Raw genomic sequence first — 13,685 nt, 5'->3', positions numbered from 1 at the left:
GCCGCCCGGCACCGCACCACGGCCACAGGCACCGGTTTGCTGCCGGCTCCGGCGGTCACCGAGCTGCAGGCAGGCCTGCGCCGGGCAGGCGGGAGCCGCAGCCCCGAGCTCCCACCGAGCCCCGGCCCGTGCCGGGGACTGCGGCCGCCCCGACAGCCCCGCGCTGCCTGCTCTGCCCACCCAGTAACAAACACCAGGCACGAGTCCACCAGACCTGATTTATTAGGCTCAGCAATTCATACAGGACTTGACAGCGTTTCCGAACGGCAGCCAGCGGCTGCGGGCTCCGCTGCCAGCCGCGCCGGCGGGCACACGCGCCGTGCAGCCAGGAGGGCTTCTGCCCGGGGCTGCCGAGGCCGCGGAGCTGCGCAGGGCACCCCGACACCCCCAGCCAAACAGATACGGTGGGGACCAGGTCTCGTCCCCTCCCAGCCCTCCAGTTCACCATCTCCTCTCCCCGTTCACTCTGACAGCGCGCGGTGGAGGACATAAGCCAGGACGCCGGCCAGCAGCGCGGTCGCGAGGCGGCCGGGCAAACGCAGCCCAGCCCGGGCCGCGGAACGCACCGCCTGCCCCGGCACGCCCTGCGAAGCCAAGAGAGCAGAGTCCACTTTCTCGTACACAAAAAGCATGCAAAAAACTATCACCGTCTTCGACCCTGAAGTGAACGCTGTGACGTGCGACTGCGCAGCATCTCGTTTTCTCCAACCCATCTCCCACCTAAACAGGAGACACCGGAGCCCCCCTGCCCACCCCCGCAGTGGGGGGCAAGAACAAACCCCTCAGAGCAGCACACCCCTCCCCCACGGCCATCTCCTCCGGGTGCCGCTTCCCCGCAGGACAGACAAAACTGCCTGCGAGGTCACCACCGGAGCCGCCTGCGCACCGCCGCAGCTCCGCGAGCCGGGACGGCGACGGCCACCCCGCACCAGCGGCCATGGCCCGGCAGAGCCAGCGTGCCAGGGGCACGGCGGGCGAGGCGCGGGGCAGCCGCACGGGCCAAGCACGGCCGCGGGCATCGCTGCGGGGGGACGCGGTGCCCTGGGTTGGCGGCTCTGCTGAACGCCCACCCGGATTTACCGGGGCCAGCCCTCCGCAGCCCTCTCCCCGTCGCCGTCGCAGGGTCCCGCACCAGAGACGCCGGGCAGCGGCGCAGCCCCCAGACTCAGGCGCTGCCCCTCAGTCGCGAGGGACGTCCCCGCTGCCAGCTGGCCGCTGTCCCCACCTCCAACGTCGCGCTGTTTCGTCCACCTCGTTTTCTCCCATTTCTGCCTCTCCTCCCCTGCCACACTCCCTTCTCTCCCCTCACCCCCCGATGCCCCCAGCACACACCCAGCGCCGTTTGCCCTCTCCGCACCCAGCACCTCTCGTTGGGTCTCCTGTTCAACACGACAACCCCCACCTCCCGCCCGCTTGCCGCGGCAGCCACCCCTGGGCATCCTCCCCCCGGGCAGAGCCCCGTCCCGCAGCCCAGGTGGCACAGCGGGGATGGCCGGCAGCCCAGGTGGCACAGTGGGGACGGCCGGCAGCCTGGGGACACAGCGGGGACGGCCGGCAGCCCGGGGACACAGCGGGGACGGCCGGCAGCCCGGAGACGCGGCGGCAGAGACGCCCGACTGCAGGCACAGACTACGCCGGGGTGCAAGACCCCTGCGGGGACACGGCGCACGCCGCAGCACGCTGCCGGGAGCGGGGGTGCTCCGGGGCTCTGGAGAGGCCACCCCACGGCGGCACTCGCCAACACCACACCGCCCAGCCCGCGCCTGCTCGCGCTGGGACCGCCCGGGTGGCAGGGAGCTGCGACCTCCTCCCGCCGCTCTGCTCCCAGGGGACACCTCTCGTCCCCCAGCACCACCCATCTGCACCTCCCGTTACACCGTGCTTTGCCAGCCCCGGCTGCATCTTAACTCTGCTGGTGGCAAGGACGGGGTTTTACCTTGAAAGACTCCAGAAAGCCTCCGTGACCCCCGTTCTCCAGCTTGTCCTCCTCTGGCCCCAGCCCCAGCATGGTCTGCGTGTGCCCGTGCAGCTCGTCGTGAAGGTTGTCCAGCAAGGCGGCCCGCGTCCGGTCCTGGGGGAGCGAGCAGGGGCTCAGCTGGGGGTCCCGAGGGGGTGGGCAGCAGTGCCAGCCTGGGGACGGCCAGCTCGTCCCCTCACGCGCAGCGCCCGCCCCACGGGGCCCCACGGCCATCCCGGGCGCGGACACACGTGCACGCTTCCATCCCGGCCCCGGCACGCGGCGGCCCAGCTGGGCCAGGCGACGCGGCGCCAGGAGGAACGCCGAGAGCCTCCCCGCGCCGGCCGCGGCGCCGGGCTGCGTTACCTCCAGCTTCGCGAACTTGTCGGACTTGCAGCAGGCGTTCTCGGCGTTGATGAGCTTGGTCAGCAGGAACTCGCGGAACTCGGGGCCCTGCGAGGAGAGAGGCACGGTGCAAACGCCGCCGCAGACGCTGCGCACCTCTGGTCCCGGAGCTGTACCAACCCAAAGCCCGAGCTCACAGCACCCTGCGGCCCGCGCCACACGCGGGAGTGTTGGTGGCAAACCCCAGATGGGCTTGGGGTGCCCTCCTGCACCGCTGTCCCCTCCGCGCTGGCACGGCTGCCCCGGCAGCAGAGCCGCAGCTGCCGCCTTGCTTAGCACTGCGCGACTGCACAGCCTCCCGCCCCTCCGCTGACCCCAGCGCCGCACGAGAAATCCGAATAAATGCACATCACTTCCAGAAGTCACATCTTCCCTCAGCAGGGATGCTTGGAAACACCTCCAGCAGACGCACAGATTTTGCTTAGGGCTTGGAACATGCTTCCCGTCTCAGCTCCTACCTTCTGGAACACTGGCGGGCTCGGCAGGGGGGGGCCGAAGGAGGGGACGTCTTCCCGGGCCGTGACAGACACCTGCGGCACCAAGAGAAACGTCATTCCCCAGCGCAGACATCCCTCTCCTGGACGGCAGTGGTGTGGGGCAGGCGATGCTCTCCCCAGCTCAGTCCAGTCCAGCCCAGTCTAACCCAGTCCAGCCCTGCCGCCCCAGTGCCCGAGAGCCCAGGGGCATCCCAGAGAGACCGCTCCTCCGCAGCGGCCACTCCTGCTGTCACGAGAGGGTTAACCACGCACAGCCCCTTGCATTTCTTTCCCGTGAACTCTGTTTTCACTCATGGCTCTAAGCAACGCGCTTTCGGTTCGCAGAACTGCGTGTTGCCGGCTCTCCTCATCGAAAACAGCTACCAGGGTTTTGCTGCCTGCACTTGAGCCATGTGCTGGACGGGCAGGAGCTGTTCTGAGGCTTATCCAAATACTGAGCAGCATGAAAAATCTTTAGTAAACGAGCAAGCTATTACACGTGCACATATTGTATACACATCTGTATGTGTACATACACACAGCGTAACAGTACACACACCAACATGTGTCTGTGTGTATATATGTGTCTGTTTAATGCACAGATACCTGTTCCAGGTAGGTGTGACACTGGTTCCGTCACCGAGCCGACGGGCAGGCAGGCAGGGCAGCCACCTCCAGCCCTCGGCCCGAGATGCCAACGCAAAACCTGGCACGCGCTGCGACTCCCCTCACCCTGTACGCCGTGCTGTCTGCCTCGGGGCTTTCCACCTGCACCACGATGTAGGCGTGCAAGAAGTTGGAGGCGATCATGTCTGGGACAAACGGCGTGTTCTCTTCTTGGAAGATGATTGCCACGATGTCATTGCCAATGTGCCTCTTCCTCTGGAGCTAAGCGGAAAGGGAAACATTTGGTCGGCAAAGCCGGGCAGTTCTGCTCCCGCGGGAGCACGCGTCAGCGCCGGCTGCCACGCGCCGCGGCCCCGCGGAGCTGCCGCCAGCCAGCCGAGGATGCCGCGGCGCCGGGCAGCGCAGCACCGGCACATCCCAGCTCCGAGGCTTCCGCGCAAGGAAGCTCATCCCCCTTACTTGTTGTGTGTCTCCTTCGGTGAAAGGCAGCTTTGTAGAGACGTGAAACATTATCTCCCTGTCCCTGAACACCGTGTACACAGACTCGGCTCCCGTCTGCCCGTGGCTGACATCCAGCCCTCCTCGAAAACTAGAGATGAAGGGAAGGGCGGGGAGAAATGAAGAAATATTAATTGAAAGCTTAGCAGAGACCGCCGGCGGCTGTCAGGGGACTGGGTGACAGAACAAACCAGCTCATTTATCTTCATCTAGTAGCGAGCAAACGGGAGAGAACAGACTGTGCATCACATCTTGTAACCACACATCACCACCACCAGCCCGAAACCCCGGGCGTGCGGCAGCGCCGCGCCGGCCGGCCGGGCTGAGCCTGCGACACCGGACAGGGCGCGTTCCCGGACGAAGCTCCTGTCATCCACGGCTGAACACAGCCAGATTTTCTCACAACCTTAAAACTGCGGGAAAGGAAGTTCTTCTCTCTTGGCAGCTTCAATCTTTTTTTTGGAAAACTCCGCCAGCTTTGAAAACAAGCCAAAGCTATATTTGCTGCTGCTCTGTACATCCCGCTCATGAGGGAGGTGACTTCTGTTCTCACACGGTAGATATTTTTACATATGACAGGGTGTCTTGTTAAGTGTATTTGTAAAATAATTCGGTTTATTTAACTTACCCTTTAAAGTCCTGGAGCGTTATGGTGTCTCCCAGAAAACTTAAGAAGTTCTTGAAGGCAGTGCTCTCTTCGTTATTGCCAAACAACTCCTCCTCCTGGGTCTACAAAACACGGGGTGCGTCTCTAGCGAGAGCCTTGCCTGTCTCCACAGCCAGCCCGGCCGCGCGGCACGGGCAGGGAGCAGGCTCCGGCCACGGCTCCGCCACCGACAGAGCCGCAGAGGCCCCCGCGCTGCCAGAGCCCAGCGTGACCCGAGCCACCGTCCCCAGCGCCGCGGCACGCCGCGACGGCCCTGCGCCCTCCGGGACCGCCCGGCGCTGCTCCCGTGTCGCGCGATGGCTGCGACGGACACGGCGCCCGCGGACACCGCTAACGTCAAAGGTCCTCTGAAAGACGCCTGCTGCACCTCGCCCCGCTCCGAGCACCTTCTCAAAACCAAACCTCGCTGCCGGCACGAGCCGCCACAGCAACAGGGAAGGCGCCCGTCCCGTCCCAGCTCTGACGGCGATTTCTGCTCGGCCGCCTCTCCCTCCCGCCGTCTCCAGGACCTCCTGCCCTGTGTGTGGCCCCCCGGGCTGAGACCCCACCTTGTCCCCGGGGTGCTGCGCGCGGCCATGGGCTGCTCCCCAGCCGGCATCACCGCGCCCGGCACTGGCACCGGGCCGCTCTGCCGCCAAGGCTCCCAGAGGCGAAGGTGCTGGGGCGGCTGCCACCAACAGCAAGGGACCTTCGGACAACGTATGGGAGACACCAACGCGCAAACGAATCCTCCACTGGAAAATCCAAGTCTTAATCACCCCTCGCGTGCTACACTTCAAAACAATGAGACCTTAATTACGGCCTTGCATGAGCTACTCAATCCAAAATACAATGCAACAGGTAAAGATAATCAGAGCACCTGCCAGAACAATCTGTGGTGAGTTGTAAGATCCAGCTGCCTCCGCGCTCCCCCGCCGCAGCCCCTCAGCTAACGACAGCGCTTTCAGCAGACGCATGTCTTCCCAGCCCACAGTCCTCCGCCACAAACGTAGCTGTTTCATGTCTAAACACGTATCTGATTAAAATACCATGCCTGCTAAAATCCATTTCCGCATCCGCTGTCCCTACAGCAGCCTGGGGGCTGATTTCCACACTGAATTTTTTCAGTCACATCATTTCTTAATGACTCGGGGAAACATCCGACCAACAAGCAACGCACTGTCAGGGAGGACACCCAGCGACACGACGTGTGGCACGTGACAGAACCGACTGCGGGGCCAAACCGGCAGTCGCGAGGCGCAGCCGCAGAGCGAGCGGGGCTGTGCTCCCCGAGAGCGGCACGGCGGTCACGCACCTGCCGGAACTTCTGATAGATCACACCGAACTTGAACGTGTTGTTGACCTCGTGTTCATCATACGCCACTATCATCTGCGACGCCTGCGGTAAAACATAATACAAATTATTTCATTTGGTAGTTCAACATACAACGTCCAGGAGAGCAAACCCTGCTCGGCGCTGCTGGCCGGGCTCACGGCTCTGCCTGGCACGCGTGCCATCGCCACACCATCGGTACCGCTCCCAGGGCGGCAGGGGGGACAGCCCGCCAGGGTACGGCAACGGCGGGGCAGCGCCCGGGGGAGCGGAAGGGGTCAGAAGCCAAATTTCCACATAATTAGGCCAAAAGTTCTCAACAGTGGCCCTGGTTTTGGTCATCAGCATCCCTGAAGCCTCCGCCGCCGACAGCCTGGCTGGACAGGCGTGGGCTCGGGTGGGCACGAGCTGCAGCCCCAGCACCCAGGCGTGGCGAGGGGCACCGGGTGGGGGGACCTCCTGCAGATTTCTGGGGGAAGTTTGGGGCCCTTTGGGTGCAGACAACATCAGCTCCTGCAGCGCCCGATGTCCACAGTCCCAGCCCCGCTCTGCAGGCCCCGAGTCAGACGTCCATCCTCCGCAGCCGGCATCCATCGGCCGTTCTCAGACCTACAGACAGGGTCTGACTGCAACACCGCCAACGACAATGGACAAGCAAAACCAGATGGACCTCGGCCGCACCAAAGGGTGGCGGAACTGCCTTGTAACTTCGTGCTGTGCCTGCCACGGAAAGCGCCTTCCCCACACAAGGTGCCCGAAAACGACGGATTTGCTTTGCGGCTTCCCGGGAGCGGGTCTCTACGGCAGCACGAGAGCGCACACAGAGACGCGACGCCGGAGCGGGAACGGGTCAGTCCTGGCACGTCACCCGCAGCGGTGCCACCCGGATAAACCGCTCCGTCCCCCCAGCGACCCACCCGCCTCCGCACCTCTTCCCACGCGGCTTCCTGAGCACAGGCTCGACCCAGGTCTCGAGCAAACCTTCAGGCACCAAACCAAGATCCAGGCTGCTTTGACACCCCACAGACGGCTGCCTTTCCCTCCTTCCCCACAACCCAAAGGCAGATTAATAGCAAAGCGCCATCAGTCCTTGGTGCCAGCTGACAGGACAAGGCGGTGGCACACACGTGCCATCAGACAGCCATTAGCTGACCTCCTGCCCCGACGCAGGCACAGCCCGCCGCCGCTGCTCACCTCCCCTGGGTACAGAGCTAGAAAGATGCAGTACAAATGTCCATGCTGGGTATCAAAGTAGCCATTGGATCTTGGAGAAAAGGGGAAAATTAACCCTATGTGACCTTCTCTGCTGAATATGCGACCGACTTGGGGTATGTCACCTCACCTTGGGGTACAGAACTGGGTTAAACTTCAGCCCGGAGGCATCGTCGCAGAAGGCCTGTGGGGAAGAGGAACGAGCAGTCAGTGCCGGGTCCCCGGGCACGCAGAGCAGACCCCCCTGTCCTGCCCAGACTCCACAGCAAGGCCGTGCACGTCTTACAGAGCAGCCAAAGTCAGCCTCGGACTGCAGGAGCTCCCCTCTTCGCGCCCCCTCACTGGGATGCCCCGTGGCCTGGCTGGTACCCAAATGAGGATGCAGCAAGATGAGTCCCAGGTCTCGCCATGGGCCAAAGCTGCTGCCACCTCCTCACCTCTCCCCCCAGGTATCAACCAGCGACCCGCCCAGGATCAGCAGGAAACCAACAGTGGGGCCAAGAGCCCCGGCACTGCCGCCTGATGCCACCCCATGCCACCCCATGCCGCCCCATGCTGCCCGATGCCACCCCATTCTGCCCGATGCCACCCCATTCCGCCCGATGCCACCCCATGCTGCCCGATGCCACCCCATGCCACCCCATGCCGCCCCATGCCACCCCATGCCACCCCATGCCACCCCATGCCGCCCCATGCCACCCAAGGCTGCCCAAGGCGCAGCGGCGCAGACTTTGCTGCCGGTATCCCAGCCCAGTCTGGCATTTTACCTTTGCAATCTGGGGGATACTGGGGAGCTTGCTAAACCCTGCCAGGGGGATCCTCTCATGCAACGTCTTCACTTTGGACCTAACACAGAAACAGAAATGAGCAGACGCTGGGGAGCGTCCAAGGCAAAGGGACGCCGCTGCGGCCCCCCGCTCGCCAGCCCTGGGCTGCGCGCAGCGATGCTCCGCCGGCTGCTGGGGAACAGCGCTCTGCTGGATTTGCTGGGCCTGGTCAGTAAGCAAAGGCTCGATTTGTCTTCTCATCTCTGCAGCTCTTCAAATATTCATAGTTTGGAGGGAAATGACACAAGGGCTCCGACGTGCTGGGTCTGGTCAGCCGACAGAGGGACGGCAACAGAGGTGACCGGCATCATCCCGTGTCACGGAGAGGTCTGCGCTCAGTTTCACCGGGTTTAGCAACAGATCAGAGTCTCACTGCCACTGCTGGGGTCAGGCAGCCCCAGCAAAGGGATGGTGCCGCTGCCTCCCACCCCACCCCGAGCCCCGCCACGCGTGACAGCCAGCACGCTGCCCGCCCGCCTCTAGCATTTGTTCAGTAAAAACAAAACGAGGGACTCCCAAAGAGAAAATATTTTGTTAAACAAAGCTTTTTTTTTTTTCCATACCTGAGTATAATCCTTAAATATTCAGTGCCATCTGCCTCCTCACACTTAATAGAAAGGATCAGATTCCCAAGGCTGCTGGCTGTGCAGTAAAAATTTAAATGATCCTAGAAATAGAAAACAGCGTGTTAGCGGCGGGGGCCGACGGCGAGGACGCTGCCCACACCCGGCCGGGAGCAGAGGACTCACAGCCACCCCGACACCCTCCCGCCCCGTGGGGACACCCTCGGACCCCCTCCTCGCGGGGACCAGGGCTTTAATCCCGCTGCCGTGGACCGCAGCACCGCGCTCTCAGCTTCGTTCAGGGGGAGAAAGCGGATTACAGTGCTGAGGCCGCGGGCGGGTGGGCGGCCGCCGCGCCGGGTGCCCGCGCCCGGCCGAGCCCCGGTCCCGCAGACGGGGCAGGCTCCGAGCCGGTGTGCCCGGCCGGGGACGGAGGCTGCGTGCACGGCCACCACTGCCACGGCTGCCCACCCGCCGGTCCCCTCCTCTCCTGCCACAGAGGGAGGCTGTGAAATCTTCCCATTTTGCTCACAATTTTGGAATTATTTTTTATCCTGGGAGGTGCGCAGTTCCCGGCCGACCACCCACCTTCCCCAGGAAATGCTTCCTGTAGGCTCTGGCCTCTCCCTTGCACTCCAGCCTGTAGCCATAGCTGCTGGGGCTGAGGTTCTCCTCCTCCTCCTCGCAGATGCTGCTGTCGGACGAGGTGGGCGTACCGAGGTTTTCCGGGTCTTCGATCCAGTACCCCCCGAACTGGGGCAGGATGATCAGCGGGTACGGGCTGCCCTTCTCCAGGATCTGCAGTGACACGCGCCCGCGGGGCGTCAGGCAGGGCCGGAGTGCGGACGTGGGGTGCCGGGGCTCAGCGCCCTGTGTCCTGCCCCCCCGCCCCTTCCCGCAGCTGCCCCCAGCCCCGGCACTGTGGGGGCAGATCCAGCCCCTCTCCGAACCCTCTCCTCGCTCCTAGCAGAGGGCACATGCTGCCGAGGAGAAGCAGCAGCCGCAAAGCTGGGGAGGGGGAACGCGCTTTGTGCAGCTCCTCTCGGAAACAGGATCTCCGCCAGCACCCCCGTGACCGGGACTTCTGGAAAAGCCCTCGCTGGAAGGCGTTCAGGGTGGCTCAGGGCACCCACCTCATCGATGCTGGGGTACGGGATGTAGTCTTCCTGGAAAAAGGAATGAAAACACCGCGAATGACCGTCTGCTCCCCACCAGGCGTCCCGCGAGACCGCAGCCTCGCGCACCCAGCCCGGGGAGCGCCTCCAGCCGCCCGCTGCACCGGTCCCTCCGGTCCCCGAGCCCCGCACCGAGCGCCAGGCCGGAACGGAGAGCGGTGCTGGCGCCGGGCGATGGCGGCGACGGGCACATCGCGCGCGGCGGCGGGCACAAGCCCCAGGAGCGGTGCCACCACGCTGCCCGGGGACCCCCCCGCTGAGGGTCTGCAGGGAAGCGCTGCAGCAGGGTAAGTCCTTCTCCAGCGGGTCTCCCTTATCGGCGTGAGCTGCTCAGCTCTGCGGCAGAACCCAACCATTGGCACAGCTCCCCGCCGAAACACTCCGGTTCGGATGCAAAGCTGGATTAGGGATTTACATGCACCACCCTCTCATCTTTGCAATTCAGCCAGTGCCTTGTTTTTAGATAACATTTAAATCCTCCTTAGTCCTTTGAGTGACTGTCTTTGACAATACACACTCAAGCTCTGAGATAAGGGGGGACACTTGAAGAGATTCACATGAGAAACAAAATTCAACCAACCTTATGTTTTTGGCTTGCAGTCCTCTGTTCTTCAAGTTTCGGTGCCTGTTTGGAACAAAACGAATAGATCAAATAATTAAGTATTTTTCAACAACACAGACAAAACCACAAGGGTATTGTGCTACACAGAAATCACTCAGACACAAATGGCACGAAAGGAGGGACCATGCTGGGGGAGCACCGCGCGTCTCGGCACCAGGGGTGAGCACAGCCTGCCCGTGCCCCTCCTGCGGGAACAAGGCCCATGCCAGGGGACACCCTGGTCCCCCGACCCTCCTCCTCAGACAGATCCTGATGTGTTTTAGTGTGGGACAAGAGAAAACCTTGCCCTGACCCAAGGGGTACTGAGACGGTGCTGGACACTGCCGGGGTCCGTACCGCAGCCTGCCGTTGCAGACAAGCCGCAGCGTGCTGACCGTACCAGGGAGCCACAGGACGGCACCTCGGAGCGCGCGCCCCTGAACCTCCTTTTGCAAACCCGCTCGGGGTGATGTGGAACGACCTCGGAGGAAGACACTGCCGAAGCCACCGCTCTGCCCCGGCACGCCGGGGTGTTTCTGTGCAGCGCTCTTCTGCACGGTGTGAGCTGGGAGCCCCTGCCGCGTCCCCCTTCAGCAGGGCTCGCGCAGCGCTGGGGACTTCAGCAGCAGCTCAAAACCTGCTGCGATGGCACAAGGCCTCCCAGCACGCCAAACGTACGCGGTGCCGTGGGACCCCTGTCCGTGCAGCCACTGCTGGGTGGGGAACGTCCCGCGTTACTGGCATGCACGCTGCTGCTCACCTGCATTTTTTCCAGCATTTCGAAGAATTCTGCAGACTGAAAAAGAAAAGAAGGAAACCTCCTGTTCAACTAAAGACGACAGGAGGTGAGCCAGCCCAAGCTACATCACGGTAGGGACACCAGACCCCCCACCCCATACCAGGAACTCCGGCTCTGGCCCTCAAGGGGAATGGGAAGAAGAGACTCTACCCATAACTGACGGCGTGTGCCTCGGAGAGACCCCGTCCAGCCCCGCCACCGGGAGGGACGGAGCCCCGCAGCCGCCCCGGGCTCCCCGGGCCGGTGACTGTCCCACACCCAGAGCCCTCACCGCAGCCACGGGCAGCGCAGGGAGCAGCGAGCCGCGGCAGCTCCCCACCCCCAACTCCTCCTGCTCTGCTCGTCGTTTCCAGAAGAGCAGGAGACGACGGGCTGAGTGACACTGCGGCGCTTGTCCTGCTCCCCAGCCACGGCCGCTCCCGTCCAGCGCTCGGGCTTCGCCGCTGCCGTTCAAAGGCAATGCCTTTGGGTTCCTTTTGCTCCCTGGGTGTTTTCCCAGGTCTCTAAGGCCCGTGCTTCCCGGCTCTCGGCTGCGGTGACACGGGTGAGGGATGCCAATGGGAGAGCGGAGCTGCTGGTGCCGTGGGGACAGCCCGGCCGGAGGAAGGGCAGGGAGACCCGCTGCAGCCACGCGCTGCGGCTCCCGATGTGCTGCTTGAACGTCACGCTGCACGGCGGGCACTGCGTCTCGCAGACCAGGCGGGGAGGGAGCCCAGACGGCTGCCCAGGGCCACGGGGCGTACAGCGGGGCCGCAGGCGTGGGGCTGGCCCAGGACGTGGGGCAGAGCCGGTCCCGCCGTGGGCAGAGGGATGGGGTGCATGCCACCTGCCCCCCCAGCCCTCCGGCTGCTTTGCAGGACCCCCAGCAGGAGGGGGTCTGTGCAGACCCACAGCAGCAGCAAACCTTCCTTTCAAAATGAAACAGCCCCAGACTGACCTACCCAAAACAGCAAATAAATACTCTGACACAGCAGACCCCCACCGCAGCCCTCCCCACGCCCCTCACCGTGCAAGGTGCAAGCTCCGGGCTCTGCGCTTCACCGGCCGCGTTGACGCCGGCCATGCCGCTGCCCCGTGCAGGGTTCATGTCCTGCTTGCCAAGCGAACTAACGAGATTAGGGAGCCCCGGGCTCCGGTTAAAACCTCGTGTGGCTCCGCTGTCGAGCAGCCCAGCCCCGCAGCCCCGAGCTCCTCTGCTCCCCCAGCACCCGCTGCCCGGCATGGGGGCTGCTGCCCGGCGTGGGGGGCTGCCTGGCGTGGGGGCTGCTGCCCGGCATGGGGGGCTGCTGCCCGGCGTGGGGGCTGCTGCCCGGCGTGGGGGGCTGCTGCCCGGCGTGGGGGCTGCTGCCCGGCGTGGGGGCTGCTGCCCGGTGTGGGGGGCTGCTGCCCGGCGTGGGGGGCTGCTGCCCGGCGTGGGGGCTGCTGCCCGGCGTGGGGGGCTGCTGCTGCCACCCTCCCCACTCTGCAGCCCCCCGGGCACCCCAAGCCGCTGCGGCACACGGGTACCTGCGAGTACGTACAGGACGGCGTACACGGGCACGCAGCTTCCGCACCTCTGGAAACGCCTCGCGTGGGGGCTCGGGGACGAGGACCCGGCCAGCCCGGGCAGAGCCCGCTGCCCCCTCGCCAGAGCGGTGCCGAAGCCGCGGCTGCCCTGCCTCCCACCCACCGGCACCTGCAGGGTCACCGCCTCGGCACAGCCACCGCTGAGCCGCAGCCGGACAACCCGGATCCCGCGTCCGGCTTTTCCTGCTCTCAGGTACAGGTAAATAAATTGCCGAGACAAACTCCGGCTGTAAACGGTGGGGCACTCCCAGTAAACCAGCAAGTGGCTTTTCCGGAGACGTGACGCAGCAGCCTCGTCCCTCCTCTCCCCATCGTCGCCCTCCCTCCGCCCGCAGCCGACGGGCCCAGGGCTCCGACAGCCGGCGAGAGGCCGGGGCCACGGCAGACGCTGTCGGAGAGCGGAAAGCAGGACCAGCAGCAGCTCCACTGGTGCCGGTGCCGGCTATCAGAAACAGTTCGCAGAAGAGCGATGCGAGCCGTGGGGCAGAAGCGGTCACGGTACCAAAGAGAAAGGCATGGGGGGGGTGATTTTTAGTGAGCTCTTAGAATAGGCTGAATTTCTCAAAAGACAAAAAAGAAAGAAAAAAAATGGAGGAGGAGATGAAGAAATCAAAACCAGACAAAAGTCAAAAGGAAAACCTCAGAGAGATTTTCTTTTAATAAATGTGTCGAGCAAAGGTTATTTTTACGGCACAAGCAGCCTAGTGACTGCCCTCAGTGACAGCAGCCGGGACGGGGGAAAGACGCTGCCATCGCAGGCGGGGACCCCCGCGAATATCGACTCAGTGCACTCATGCTGTGCAGCGTCTCATCGCAGGCTCGGCTACACCAGCACCGCGCGACCGCCCGGCATCGCCGGCGCTGACCACAACAGTCAGGGGACTGAGCAACGTCTCCAGAAGGACCAGGTCTCTGGCTCCCAACCAGAAAGTCACCCCAGGTTTCCCTTCATCAGGCTGATGGCTCCCTAATCCCTGACATCTCCTCTCCCAGGCATCTC

The 13,685-nt window shown here is 63.9% G+C and overlaps 1 protein-coding gene across 7 annotated transcripts in view; it reads right to left on the bottom strand.

The window, feature by feature from the left end:
* Window positions 1-13,685, bottom strand: part of RAP1GAP2 (RAP1 GTPase activating protein 2) — a 70,807-nt gene that overhangs the window by 6,323 nt on the left and 50,799 nt on the right. For 6 of the 7 annotated variants that reach the window (XM_075439936.1, XM_075439937.1, XM_075439941.1 and 3 more), the window contains 14 exons: window positions 11,081-11,116; window positions 10,300-10,344; window positions 9,678-9,710; window positions 9,133-9,342; window positions 8,545-8,648; window positions 7,922-8,000; window positions 7,285-7,338; window positions 5,925-6,008; window positions 4,592-4,692; window positions 3,925-4,054; window positions 3,571-3,726; window positions 2,821-2,892; window positions 2,324-2,410; window positions 1,937-2,071 (listed from right to left, as the gene is read on the bottom strand). In XM_075439936.1, coding sequence (XP_075296051.1) covers window positions 1,937-2,071; window positions 2,324-2,410; window positions 2,821-2,892; window positions 3,571-3,726; window positions 3,925-4,054; window positions 4,592-4,692; window positions 5,925-6,008; window positions 7,285-7,338; window positions 7,922-8,000; window positions 8,545-8,648; window positions 9,133-9,342; window positions 9,678-9,710; window positions 10,300-10,344; window positions 11,081-11,116 — 1,326 coding nt within the window. The remainder of the gene's footprint in view (window positions 1-1,936; window positions 2,072-2,323; window positions 2,411-2,820; window positions 2,893-3,570; window positions 3,727-3,924; window positions 4,055-4,591; window positions 4,693-5,924; window positions 6,009-7,284; window positions 7,339-7,921; window positions 8,001-8,544; window positions 8,649-9,132; window positions 9,343-9,677; window positions 9,711-10,299; window positions 10,345-11,080; window positions 11,117-13,685) is intronic. The other variant, XM_075439938.1, reaches the window with a different exon arrangement.

Source organism: Opisthocomus hoazin, chromosome 20 (assembly GCF_030867145.1).
Source record: "Opisthocomus hoazin isolate bOpiHoa1 chromosome 20, bOpiHoa1.hap1, whole genome shotgun sequence".
NCBI classification, from domain to species: domain Eukaryota; kingdom Metazoa; phylum Chordata; class Aves; order Opisthocomiformes; family Opisthocomidae; genus Opisthocomus; species Opisthocomus hoazin.
The sequence above is the reverse complement of the archived record's forward strand: the minus strand, read 5'-3'. Positions and strand labels throughout refer to the sequence as shown.